General features: G+C 38.3%; 1 protein-coding gene across 1 annotated transcript in view; it reads left to right on the plus strand.

The window, feature by feature from the left end:
• TOP6BL (TOP6B like initiator of meiotic double strand breaks) overlaps nt 1-14,007 on the plus strand; it is a 106,745-nt gene that overhangs the window by 43,755 nt on the left and 48,983 nt on the right. Inside the window, exon 4 of the mRNA XM_010351979.2 lies at nt 9,805-9,914. Coding sequence (XP_010350281.1) covers nt 9,805-9,914 — 110 coding nt within the window. The remainder of the gene's footprint in view (nt 1-9,804; nt 9,915-14,007) is intronic.

A 14,007-nucleotide genomic window follows, 5' to 3' on the forward strand; every position in this document is an offset into this window, starting at 1 on the left:
TCTCTACTAAAAATACAAAAAATTAGCTGGGCATGGTGGCGCGTGCCTGTAGTCCCAGCTACTCAGGAGGCTGAGGCAGGAGAATTGCTTGAACCCAGGAGGCGGAGGTTGCGGTGAGCCGAGATCATGCCATTGCACTCCAGCCTGGGTAACAAGAGCGACACTCTGTCTCAAAAAAAAAAAAAAAAAAAAAAGAATGCTGGGGAATTTGCAAAGTAACATCTAGAACAAATATGTGATTTAAAATGATCACTTTACAGAGTCAATATATTACACAAAAAAGTTATTTTTATATAGTAGCAGCAGATAATTGGAACATAAAAAAATTTAAAACCTCTATACTAGTATTAACAAACACTAGGCACTTAGAGATAAATTAAGAAAGTAAAAGATCTCCATGCTGAAACTACAAAACATTGCTGAAAGAAATTAAACAATAGGTGGAGAGATATACTGTGTTCATAGATTAGAAGATTGAATATTGTTAAGATATTCTGTCTTCCCAAATTGATATATGCCATAAAGTCATAATGTCAGCAAACTTTTTATAGAAACTGACAAACTTGTTAAAAAATTTAAATGGAATAATAAGTGATTATAGGAAGGTTGTAGGATACAAGGTTAAAATACAGAAGTCAATCATTTTCTTAGATACTAACAATGAACAAGTAGAATTTGATATTTTTAAAAGTTACCATTCATATTAGCACTCCAACAATGAAATACTTGATTTAAATCTAACAAAATATATATAAGACTAATATGAGGTGGTGGCTCAAGCCTGTAATTCCAGCACTTTGGGAGGCCGAGGCGGGTGGATCATGAGGTCAAGAGATCGAGACCATCCTCGTCAACATGGTGAAACCCCGTCTCTACTAAAAATACAAAACATTAGCTGGGCATGGTGGCGCGTGCCTGTAATCTCAGCTACTCAGGAGGCTGAGGCAGGGGAACTGCCTGAACCCAGGAGGCGGAGGTTGTGGTGAGCCGAGATCACGCCATTGCACTCCAGCCTGGGTAACAAGAGCGAAACTCTGTCTCAAAAAAAAAAAAAAAAAAGACTAATATGAGGAAAATGACAAAGCACTGATGAAGTTATCAAAGAAGTAAATTGAGAGATATTCCATGTTCATGGATAGGAAAACTATAGGAATACTCATTATTGTCAAGATGTTTTTCTCAACTTGAGCTGTAGATTCAGTGCAATCCTGGTCAAAATCCCAGCAAGTTATTTTGTGGATACTGACAAACGGATTCCAAAATTTATATGGAGAGGTTGGGCATGATGGCTCACACCTGTAATCCCAGCATTCTGGGAGGCTGAGGTGGGAAGATCACTTCAACTCAGTAGTTCAAGACCCCCCTGGGCAACATAGCAAGACCCCATCTCTACTAAAAAATTTAAAAATTAGCTGGGCATGGTGGCATGTGCCTGGAGTCCCAGCTACTCAGGGGGATCTTTTGAGCCCAAGATGTCACTACAATGAACCATGATTGCAGCACTGCACTCTAGCCTGGGCAACAAAGTGAGACTATCTCAAAAAATAAAAACAAAGTTTGTATGGAAAGAAAAAGACCCAGAATAGCCAACTCAATATTGAAGAATAAAGTCAGAGGACTGGCACTACCAGACTTCAAGACTTATGAAGCTACAGTAATTAAGACACTGTGATATTGACAAAAGAATAGGTAAATACTTTTTTTTTTTTTTGCTCAATTTTAAGTCTTTTTAAATACTCAAATACTTACAGTTCCCTGCCTTAGGAGATTATTTTTGCTCTGAAAAGTTAGTTGTTAAGAAAAATTCAAGGAGAAAAATATAGTCCCTTATATTTATCCACTTATTTATGATTTCTGGTGCTGTTCGTTTCTTGAATAGCTGGATTTCCATCTTCAGCCTGAAGAAAATTCTTCAGCAGATCTTCTAGCAACAGATTATTTCATCTTCTTTTTTAAAATGCCTTTACCTTAGCCTCATTTAAAAAGGATATTGCACTGGAATGTCTGGCTTGATAGTTTTCTCCTTTTTTTTTTTTTTTTTGGAGACAGTATCTCGCTCTTTCACACAGGCCGAGTGCAGTGGCACCATCTTGGCTCACTACAACCTCTGCCTCCCAGCTCAAATGATGATTCTTGTGCCTCAGCCTCTGAATAGCACTGGGATTACAGTGGAGTATCTCTTAATTTATATTTTTAATAGAGACAGGGTTTTGCCATGTTGGTCAGGCTGGTCTTAAACTCTTGGCTGCAAGCGATCCACCTGGCTTGGCCTCCCAAAGTGCTGGGATTATAGGCATGAGCCACCACACCTGGGCCTGAGCTTTATTGCTTATGGTAAGAAGTCAGCTGTGATTCATATTATACTTTCTCTGTATATAATGTGTGATTTTCCTCTGGTTTCATTCAATATTTTATCTTTGGTTTTTATCATTTTGACTATTATATGCCTAGATGTGATTTTCTTTTCATTTATCCTCCTTTGTGTTTACTGAGCTTTTCACATCTTAATATTTTTCATGAAATTTTAGGGAATTTTGTCCGTGGTTTCTTCATGTTTTTCTTATCCTATTCTCCTATCCTCTTTCTGGGACTCCCATTACACATATTTTAGACTGATTGATGTTTTCCTACAGATTCCTAAGACTTTATTAATTTTTCTTCAGTCTTTTTTTCTTTAATCTCCAGATTGGATAGTTTTTGTTATTTGTCTTCAGTGATTTCACTGACACATGTCACCTCTAAATCTGCTATTAAACCTATCCGGTGAATTCTCCATTTCAATTATTTAACTTTTCAGTTACAGAATTTCTTTTTGGTTCCTTTTGTATAGTGTTAATTTATCTGCCAACCTTTCCTATCAGTTCACTTATTAAGGCTGCCTTTTAAGTCTCTGAACATATTTATAATAGATTATTTAAAGTCTTTCCTAAATGTAATATCTATACCATGTCAGGTTCTGTTTCTTTTCTTTTTTCAGAGACACGGTCTCACTCTGTCACTAGCTGAAGTGCAGTGGCACAGTCATAGCTCACTGCAGCCTCCAGCTCCTGGGCTCAGTGATCCTCCTGCCTCAGCCTCTTGAGTAGCTAGGACCACAGGCATGTGCCATCACACCCAGCTAATTTTTTATTTTTTATTTTTTTTGGAGACAAGAGTCTTGCCATGTTGCCTAGCCTAGGTTCAAACTTCTGGCCTCAAGCAATCCTCCTGCCTTGGCCTCCCAAAGTGCTGGTATTATGGGCATAAGCCTGGCCTTCAGGTTCTGTTTCTATTAATTGCCTGACTGTGGGTTATCATTTTCTATTTCTTTGCATATTTAGTAAATTTTTGTTTCATACTGGGCAATATGATTATATTCTTTGTTGCATTATCTATCTCTGGAGAGTATTTTTATTCTAGTAGGCTATGCACCTTGACCTTACACAGGCTTGTTTTTATGCATTTTAAAGGTTAGGTTTGTAGAAAGCCAATGCAGTTTTCAAACTTTTCTGATTTGATACCATTTAGCCTCCAAACTCTATCTCCTCTGTGGATTTTATCAAGGCGTAGCCTTATACTTTTTTGGGATGGGTCTAGAGCAGACCTTCATCTAGAGTATGGTTTTTATTACTAAAGCATTATCTGTGTAGCATCTCAGCTAGACACCAGCAGTTTTAACAAGGTCTCCCCCATTCTAGCTAGGCCTGAAGGCCAACATTTTTCAGCACTGGAAAATCTTGCTAGTATCTTGTTCCATTCTCAACTTCATAGCACCTGCTCTTTGGGAAATTGCATATAGTCTCATGCTCTGCAAGGACTCATGGGAAGCTTCTACACAGCCTTTAGAACTGTACTTTGTGCAGCTCCCTCTTCTTCAGTGCCCTGCCCTGTAGATTCCAAGTACTTTCACAACTCCAAAATCTATTCTTTGCCTCCTCCGCTTAGTGGGACCACTGTGCTCTGCTTGCATTCCATGTCCCTGTTCTGTGGATAGGAAAATTTCCCCATAGACATCTAGGGCAATTACAAGACTAACCTCATGAGTTTCCCTTCTCTCAAGGGATTGTAACCTTGTGCTATCTGTTGTCCAGTGCCTGAAAACAATTGTCTCATATATTTTATCCAGTTTTATAGTAGTTTTTGGTTTGAGGCTTATTTGGTTATTTCATTAATGTGGGAGGAAAAGCCCAGTACATGGTTTTGCTATGTGTTCGTAATGTCATCTGATTGAAATTTTTCTGTCTACTTTAACAGTTGAAGACCTATGTGAAGAGTTGGCTTGATACTGATAAGGATCTCTCATTCTTTCTCCTTGTCCCCACATGATCTCAGCAAAAAATGTAAATTCATGTTTAAATGGACATGGTGGTTTGTTTAGTGGTTCTTTGAGAGAGGACTGGTAGATGGTAAACATTTTAAGTCTCTCATTTTGTAATGGTAGTTTGGCTCTCTTAAAAGTTCAGATTTGGGAAATGCCAGATATAGGTATGATATGGAAGAAGGCAGCAAATCACACTGCCATGTGTGTACCTATGCAACAATCTTGCATGTCCTTCACATGTACCCCAAAACTTAAAATGCAATAAAAAAAAGTTCAGATTTGGCTGGGTGATGTGGCTCATGTCTATAATCCCAGAACTCTGGGAGGTTGAGGAAGGAGGATCTCTAGAGACCAGCCTGGGCAACATAGTGAGATCCCGTATCTACAAAAAATTATGAAAATTTCCCTAAGCAGTTTAATATGAAGAAAAAAAATTAACTGGACATGGTATACACCTGTAGTCCTAGTGAGTTGTGAGGCTGAGGTAAGAGGATCCTTCGATCCCAGGAGTTGGAGGCTGCAGTGAGCTGTGATCACACCACTGCACATAGCCTGGGCTGCAGAACATGACCCTGTTACAGACAGACAGACAGACACAGACAGATAGAAAAAGTAAGTAAGTAAAAAAAATCCAGATTCAAAGTTACTTCAGATCTTTGAATATAGTACTGGATCATCTTCTGGCATTTAACATTGCTGTCTCATGTGTTTTTTGCTAATTTAATTTTTTTTTTTTTGGTAGCTTATAGGGTTCTGCTTATCCTTGTTATTTTGGGTTTCATTGTGATGTGTTAACTGTGTGGCTTTTTTAGTTTTTGATTTTACCTTGTTTTTTAGAAATTTATCCTGCTTGACATTTGGTAAATTTGTTCAAATAGCACTTACATCTGTCCTTATTTTATATTTCTCAGTCATTATTTCTTCTGGATCTATATTTAATGTCTTTTGCTTTTTCTTATTTTAATTGATATAAAATTTATATACCATAAACACAACCATTTTAAAGTGTACAACTTAGTGGGTTTTAGTGTATTTTCAGGGTTGTATAACTATGGTTTTTTTGGCAGGGTCTCACTCTGTCACCCAGGCAGGAATGCGGTGGTGTGATCGTGGTTCACTGCAGCCTTGACCTCCTGGGCTCAGGTAATTCTCCCACCTCAGCCCTCCTAGTAGTTGGGACTACAGTTGTGTACCACTGCACCTAGTTATTTTTTTGTATTTTTTATAGAGATGGGGTTTTGCCACATTGCCCGTGGTGGTCTCAAACTCCTGGGCTCAAGCAGCCCTCCCACCTCGGCTTCCCAAAGTGCTGTGACTATTGGCATGAGCCATTGTTTCCTGCCTGTGTAACTGTTGTCACTACCTAATTCCAGTATATTTTCATCTTTAAAAAGAAACCATGTACTCGTTAGCAATCACTCCGCTTACTTTCATTTTCTATGCCTTGGCAAGCACTAATCTACTTTCTGTCGCTGGCGATTTGCTTATTTTGGACATCTCATATAAATGGAATAATACAATATGTAGCATTTTGTGTCTGGGTTCTTTAAGCATTATGCTTTCAAGGTTTATCCATGTTGTTGCATGTAACAGTACTTCATTTCTTTTTATGGCTGAATACTCCACATTTTGTTAAGCTGTTCATCGTTTGATGGTCATTTGGGTTGTTTCCACTTTTGGCTATTATGAGTAATCCTGCTATGAACATTCATGTACTAACTTTTCTTTTAAATTTGCTCTTCTACTGTGTCCAATCTAAGCATACGTATAGTTTTAATTTCAAACACTTTATCTTGAATTTTTAGAAATTGAAGATTTAATTTCTATATTAAAATAAAAAAATAAATTATCTTTATTATTATTATTTTTTTTAAAGTCTTGCTCTGTCCTCCAGGCTGGCGATCTTGGCTCACTGCAACCTCTGCCTCCTGGGGTCTAGCAATCCTCCTGCCTCAGCCTTCCAAGTAGCTGAGATTATAGGCACCTGCCATCACATCCGGCTAATTTTTTTTGTATTTTTAGTAGAGATGGGGTTTCGCCATGTTGGCCAGGCTGGTCTTGAACTCCTGACCTCGGGTCATCCACCCGCCTCTGCCTTCCAAAGTGCTGGGATCACAGGCGTGAGCCACTGTGCCAGCCAATTCATAAGATTTCTAATATCCCATTACCTTCTGTTTAATTTACAACAGTGTTTCCTTGTTTCATGGTTTCTTTTACTTTTTGAAGGTATAAAATATAGATACTTATTTTTAAATCTCTCCCAGATTGTTCCATTAACTTTATTTTCTTAGGTATAAGTGCATTGGTTGTTATGTATTATAGTTTTCATAGTATTGATCTTCTTTGCCTGGTAATTTTTAATTAAGAGCTGTTTATGATCTGTTTAACCTGAACACATTTTGTGTTGACAACTGTCCTGTAGAAGGCTCTCTGAATCACTGAACCTTAGCCTTGTATGATGTATACCTAGAATTAATTTTTGTATGGGTGGTAAAATATGAAGCTCTTGCATCTTAATAGATTATATAGTTCTGAGTCCTTTCACCACTTACCTGAAATGGCTCTATGGCCTTCATCTCACATCCGTGAGGCTGCTACCAGAACCCCCTTTGCTGTAACTAATATTCAAGTAGACAGGTAGTGTGCCTCTAGCCTTTGTTCATATATTGGTCTCTTGCTTAGACCTGTGTGTGTCTCTTGCTCTTAAACCTGTGAGTGTTACAGTATTAGCTCTATGTTCCTAGTCTAGGCCCAAATATCATGCGTCATTTTAGTTCTTGTCTACTATTGTGGAATCTCTCTTTTGTTCCCTTTTTGTTGTTCTTTTTAAAGAAAGGGGAAGAAGAACACTTTTCCATTTCTGGTCTATGAAGATTTATCTTTTCTGGCTGAGTAAGGTGTTGTATACCTGTAATCCCAGCACTTTGGGAGGCCAAGGCAGGCAGAGCACTTTTTGAGAGCATCTTGGCCAACATGGCAAAAACCCGTGTCTATTAAAAAGATAAAAATTAGCCAGGCATGATAGCGCACACCTGTGATCCTAGCTACACAGGAGGCTGAGGTGTGAGACTATCTTGAACCTGAGAGGCAGAGGTTGCAGTGAGCCAAGATCGTGCCACTGCACTCCAGCTTGGGCAACAGGGCAAGACTCTATGTAAAAAAAAAAAAAAAATTCTGTTTTCTTTTTTTCTCACCAAAACTATGTATTTATTAAGACTTAAAAATACTTGTATTATTTTATATGTTTGAACAGGATGATGATATTTCAGCATATACTTGATTTATTTTGAAATCAAAGGCTTTTATTTATTGTTTCACCTTTTTACATTTAACTCTATTCAATCTATCTGGATTTGTGTGTTTGTGTATGTGAAGTGAGACTATTGAAATTGATTTTCCCCCAAATAGCTACATAATTTATTTTAAATTATTATTAAGATTTCTTAAGAATTCAAAGTTATTTATAAACCTTTTCTCATATATCCACATTTACCCCATTTCTGTACTGTCTTACTAATCAAACTGAAATATGATTCAGATACAGTATAATTTTTTCTTATTTCACAGAATGGTAATTGAATCACAGAAAAGGGGGTTGCCTTAGGTCAGAAAGTTGATCAGTGGCAAAAGTGAAGATTGACACAAGACATCAAGATTGATAGACTAATTTTCTTTTTTTTTTTTTTTTGAGATGGAGTTTCACTTGTCACCCAGGCTGGAGTGCAATGGTGCGATCTTGGCTCACTGGCTCACTGCAACCTCCCCCTCCTGAGTTCAAGCAATTCTCCTGCCTCAGCCTCTTGAATAACTGGGATTACAGGCACCCATCACCATGCCCCGCTAATTTTTTGTATTTTTATAGGATGGGATTTCACCATGATGGTCAGGCTGGTCTCGAACTCCCAGCCTCAGGTGATCCACCTGCCTCGGCCTCCCAAAGTGCTGGAATTACAGGCGTGAGCTGCCGGGCCCAGTTGTTAGCTAGAATTTGATTTGGGAATGTCTACACTTTTTTGAGATGGTTAAAGCATTATGAGATATGTAGCATGAATGCCTTAGGAGAAACTTGTGCTGGGCATATTTTTTTTTTGTCATCATTAGGATTTCAAAGTTTAATTCTTGTATAATATCAACATTGTCAACATCATCAACAAAGCAGGCCAGGTGCAATGGCTTATGCCTGTAATCCCAGAAATTTGGGAGTTCAAGGCGGGCAGATCACCTGAGGTCAGGAGTTCGAGACCAGCCTGGCCGGCGTGATGAAACCCCAACTCTACTAAAAATACACAAATAAGCCAGGCATGGAGGTGTGCACCTGTAATACCAGCTACCCAGGAGGCCGAGGCAGGACAATCGCTTGAACCTGGGAGGTGAAGCTTGCAATGAGCTGAGATTGCGTCACTGCACTCCAGCCTGGGCAACATAGCAAGACTCCATCTCAAAAAAAAAAAAAAAAAAAAAAAGAGGAAAGTAAATCTTGCAGATACATGTAGAGGAAATAAGGGATGGCATTTTGTAAAATAAGAGATAAGAGATTTGCGTTTTTCCTTGTAATATGAGTGCCATGGTATAGAGAAGAAGAAAGATGGTATATACTTTGTTGTTTTCTGTGGTGTTGATGATTCAGGACTTGTCGATGCTTTATAGAAAGATAGTTCTGAATCAATACATGTAAGTATACCAAGTGGTTAATCCACAAATTAAATTGGTAAGAGTTTAATTTTCTTTTTTAAAGACAATCTCATTAAAGAACATGCTATATAAGGTACATGCTGGGCTGGGCATGATGGCTCACACCTGTAATCCCAACACTTTGGGAGGCCAAGGTGGGCAGATCACTTGAGACCAGGAGTTTGAGACTAGACTGGCCAACATGGTGAAACCCTTCTCTACTAAAAATACAAAAAAATAAGCTGGGCATGGTGGTACATACCTCTAATCCCAGCTACTTGGGTGGCTGAGGCATGAACATCACTTGAACCCAGGAGGTGGATGTTGCAGTGAGCTGAGATAATGCCACTGCACTTCAGCCTGGGTGACAAAGTAAGACTCCATCTCACACACAAAAAAGAAAGAAAGGTACGTGCCTGAGAGTCACTCTTGAATTTTTCAGGCTTCAGCTCTAAATTAGTTCATGTACTAGACTTATGTTTATTAACTAATGAATTGATTTATTAAAAAATAGAAGAATATCAGAACTATCAGTTCTGAAGCTATATGACATTAAACATTACCTTGTGGAAATTAACAGAAAATAAAAATTGATTTAGCAAATGAAAAAAAATTGTAAAAATGAGATTAAATGTCCTAATCCCATAAAGTAATTCTAAATGTTCAAGCAATTTGCTGATTCATAACCATTTCCAGTCATATTTTAAATCTTGTAGATAATCTTTTCATCAGGGAAAAGCCTTCTTGGCTCACCAGTTTAATAAACAAATTCAGAAATCCTGGTGCTTATCCAAACTGCTTGTTTGACTTTGTTGTCATTTCTTCTCACACAGAAATACAGTCCATACTGCCCGGAATCTCTGCAAAACTGACTTGGACTTCAGAGGAAGGCAGCTATTCTCAGGACGTGACAGGAGTAACACCCTTCCAGATGATTTTTGAGGCAGGTTTTGTTGTGGTCTTATAAATTACTCATTATTTTATTCTTATTTTTCTGCAAATCTAGTAACAGGAAAGAAAAGCCTAGGCCTATCACAGTTCCAAGTTGAAATGAAATAAGGCATTGGCTCCCAAACTTGCCTGTACAGACATTAGGTCACCTAGGAGTTCCAAAAATACTGTCATCTGCATCCCATTCTGAGTGACTGTGACTTAATTGGTCTGGGTATTATACTTATTAGTCTTCTTGGGCTGCCATAGCAAAATACCACAGACTAGATGGCTTAAGCAATAGAGATTTATTTTCTCACAGTTCTGAAGACTAGACATCCAAGATCAGTCTGCTGTCAGGGCTGGCTTCTGGTGAGACCTTTCTTCCTGGCTTGTAGACTACTACTGCCTTGTTACGGTGTCCTTATGTGGTTTTTCTCTGCGTGTGCCTGAAAAGAAAGAGATCTCTAGTGTCTCTTTATTTTTATTCATTTTATTTTTTTTAGAGATGTGGTCTTGCTATATTACACAAGCTGAAGTGCAGTGGCTATTCACAGGTATAGTCATAGCATGCTACAGCCTTGAACTCCTGAGCTCAAGTGATCTTCCTGCATCAACCTGCCAAGTAGCTGGTAGCTGGGACTACAGGTGGGGACTAATGGCACCTGGCTCTGGTGTATCTTTTTATAAGGACACCAGTCCTATTAAGGCCTAGGATCAGGGCCCTACCTTTATTACCTCGCTTACTCTGAATAACCTCCTGAGGGCCCTACTTCCAAATACAGTTGCTTTGGGGCTTAGGACTTCAGCAGATGAATTTTGAGGGACACAATTCAGTCCATAACAGTATGGCCTAGGCTTTGGAACATTATTCCTAATATGCAGAACCAATGAAACAAGCCCTTATTTGAATTTAGATCTCCTACTAAAATAAAAAGTGACTCTCAGTGCAGATCCTATTTGGATACATTTTTATTAGTTTGGTTTAGAGATCTTTTTATTGACTTATTTGTAGTCCAGATTTATGAGAGTGATAATTCACTCTCCATTCCCTTTAACAGTTCTCTCATCTCCTATTTTCCTTCCTTAAGAGTTGGTGGAGACATATTGAATTACAGTGCTTTAAACATTCTCCCAGGAAGCTGTTGGGCAGCCTTTCTCCATGTTTGAATAATTATTTGCTCATTCTGAAAGAAATGGGTATGCAACAGGACAATAGATATTCCTGGCTGTGCCTTATCTTTTTTAGGAGAATGGAGGGTAAACAATCTGGAGCAATTAATGGTTAGTCAGCCCTGAAACTATTCATGTCAAGTAGCAATAAAAAGGTGATTCCAGTGAACCAAGAAGGGCAATTCTGGGAAATGAGGTTCTGTGTTTTAGTCAGCCTGAACAAGCAATAATTTGTATACATAACATTTATATAAATTATTTAAGTCTTCTGACAAGTCTGTGAAGTGAGTAGGATGAGGATTATCACCCCATTTTACAGACCAGAAAGTTGGGACTCAGAGAACTTGACTGGCTCTCCCAGTGTCATACAAAAGTTAAGTGGCAGAATTAGAACTTGAACCAAAGTCTGACTCATATAGATCAGGGCTATTTCAATATTTATTTATTCATCCAGACACGTGTGTTTGTTCAAGTCAGTGTCAATGAGCTAGGTACTGTCTGTAGCATCTTAAGATACATTACTTGGTCCCAAGGAACTTGGAATATAGATAGAAAGATCAAGAAGTAAACACATAATTACAATATGGTGTGATTCACAGGGTGGATGATAGAAGCAAGCACTGAATGCTGTGTTAGCGTGGAAGTAGGGCACCTAAACCGTGGGAAGAGGTCAAAGTCTGGAGGTCTTGATGAGACTGAAAAACAGATTTGCTGGGTGTAGGAGATTCTGACACTTGAAAGAATAGGAAGTTGTTATCAGAGTGATAGTTTTCTCTCTCTCTTTTTTAATTGCAAAAATAGTGTTTCCCTCAGAAAAGTCAAAGTATGATCAAAACAGATACTTAAAATACACATAATTTGGCCTTTCAAGGCAGTCATTGTTAATATTTTGGTGTACATTTTTTCACAATAGTGTGGGAAATTTCAAGTTTAGATTTTCAGAATGGAACAGTTCCAAGCCGTGGCCATGGAAATAGGTGGCTGGGACCAAGTAGAGATCAGGGTCATTATTGTTGAAAAGGTCAGGGAATTGTGAGACTAAGTTGATGCTTGGGCTAGTTATCTGCTTGGATATGGATATCAAGTCAAGATGATGACAGCATGTGGAGTACGGAGGAAAACTGTGAACTTCATGACCAGGAGTCAGCTGGTGATCGAGATAAGAGGTAAAAGAGTAGTATAGTCAGACGGCATTAGCCTCAAGGGAACAAGGATTTCCTCATGCATTTCTTCCATTATATCACATTGTTTTGGATACGGTGCAGCTACTTAAACAATATTTGAATGAAGAGAATGAGAAGAAATAAAAAGAAGATTGTAAAAGATTTCATCATGTACTCCTCAATTGAGGAGAAAGGTTAAGTAGCAAGGTTCCCGGCAAAGACTAACAGAGACATCTAAGGCTATAATAAATGAGTCGTTAATTTGGGCATTCGAGGAAAGTTAATCGCAAGGAAGACTAAGGAAAGTTTCATTTAGGAGAGATATTGGGCTTTGCGTTTATGCCTACAGCTAGTCTTGTATCTTGAGGTTCATTAGGCTGGGTAACATGTCCCTCCAAAAGCAATCTGATTTTCTAAGATCTTCTTGACAGCTTTATCCAGTTTAATATTTTTGTAATAATACTAAATGATCAAGTGAATGGAGTTATACATATATACATATGAACACATATATGCACAAACATATCTATATATTTATACGTCTGTAATTCTGTGTGTATGTATCTAAAGTGAGGGGGGAAGAGAGATTGAGACTTTCTTCTAGAATGTGATATAAAGGGCTCATGACTGCCTAAGTTCGTATTTGAAAACATTTATATTCTATCATATAATTAGACATACTTAAAGGTGAAGGCTAAAACCATGTGATTTAATAGTGGTTTCTGCTGTGCAGGGGTGGCAGTATCCATTTTTTTCATAACAGTACATAAGTAAGTTCAGTGCTTCTGAAGGTATGTCAGGCTCGGGTACTGGGTCTCTAACACCCAGCACCCAATTGTAAAAGGCTTTGTTGTCTCTCTCTTCCTCTCTCTAATAATTCTATGAGTAGATCTGAAAAGGGTTTAGTTGTGTTGTATTAACTATCCTCTCTGACCTGACATTAGTCACTTTATCCTAGCTCTGGGTTAGGTGTCAGTTCTTCTGGTGTGTTCCTTTAGCACCTCATTTATCTAAATTTCACATTGCCGCATAAATTAGTCTTTCATTTCTACTGAACTGTGAACTCTTGTAATTCAGAGATTGTCTTATTTATTTTTATAGGCTGAGGTACATAATAAGCCACATTAATATTTTATGAGTGAGTAAATACATATATTGTGTAGCCATACATAAGCATTGCTCCATAAAAAATAATGATGGATTATATATTATCCCATTCAGATAGCTACCTGCATACACAGAAAATGAACATTTTTGGAGAGGCGACATTGCATAATAGATTGTGGAGTGTAGAGTTAGTCAGCTCTAGGTCTGAATCCCAGTGCTGCCACTTAACTAGCTGTGTGTGACCTTGGACAAATTAATTAGCTTATTGAATCTCATTATCTTCTTCTATAAAATGGGGTCATTTCTTACTGCATAGAAACTGCTTGGCATGTAGCAAGTATTCAGTAAATATAATCATTCATTGTAGCCTCTCTCCAGTAGTTGCTCAAGGAACTTTCACTTCAGCTGTCTCACTGTTAGATGTATCTCTATGATACGTCCTATAATCACCAAGTTTACAAAGGTGTGAAACTGTTCCAAGAAGTTGTTTTGGAATAGTGCAGAAAATACTTTAAAGACTATTGCTAGCCGGGCGTGGTGGCTCAAGCCTGTAATCCCAGCACTTTGGGAGGCTGAGGCGGGTGGATCACGAGGTCGAGAGATCGAGACCATCCTGGTCAACATGGTGAAACCCCGTCTCTACTAAAAATACAAAAAATTAGC

The sequence above is a fragment of the Saimiri boliviensis genome, chromosome 6, assembly GCF_048565385.1.
Source record: "Saimiri boliviensis isolate mSaiBol1 chromosome 6, mSaiBol1.pri, whole genome shotgun sequence".
Lineage (NCBI taxonomy): Eukaryota > Metazoa > Chordata > Mammalia > Primates > Cebidae > Saimiri > Saimiri boliviensis.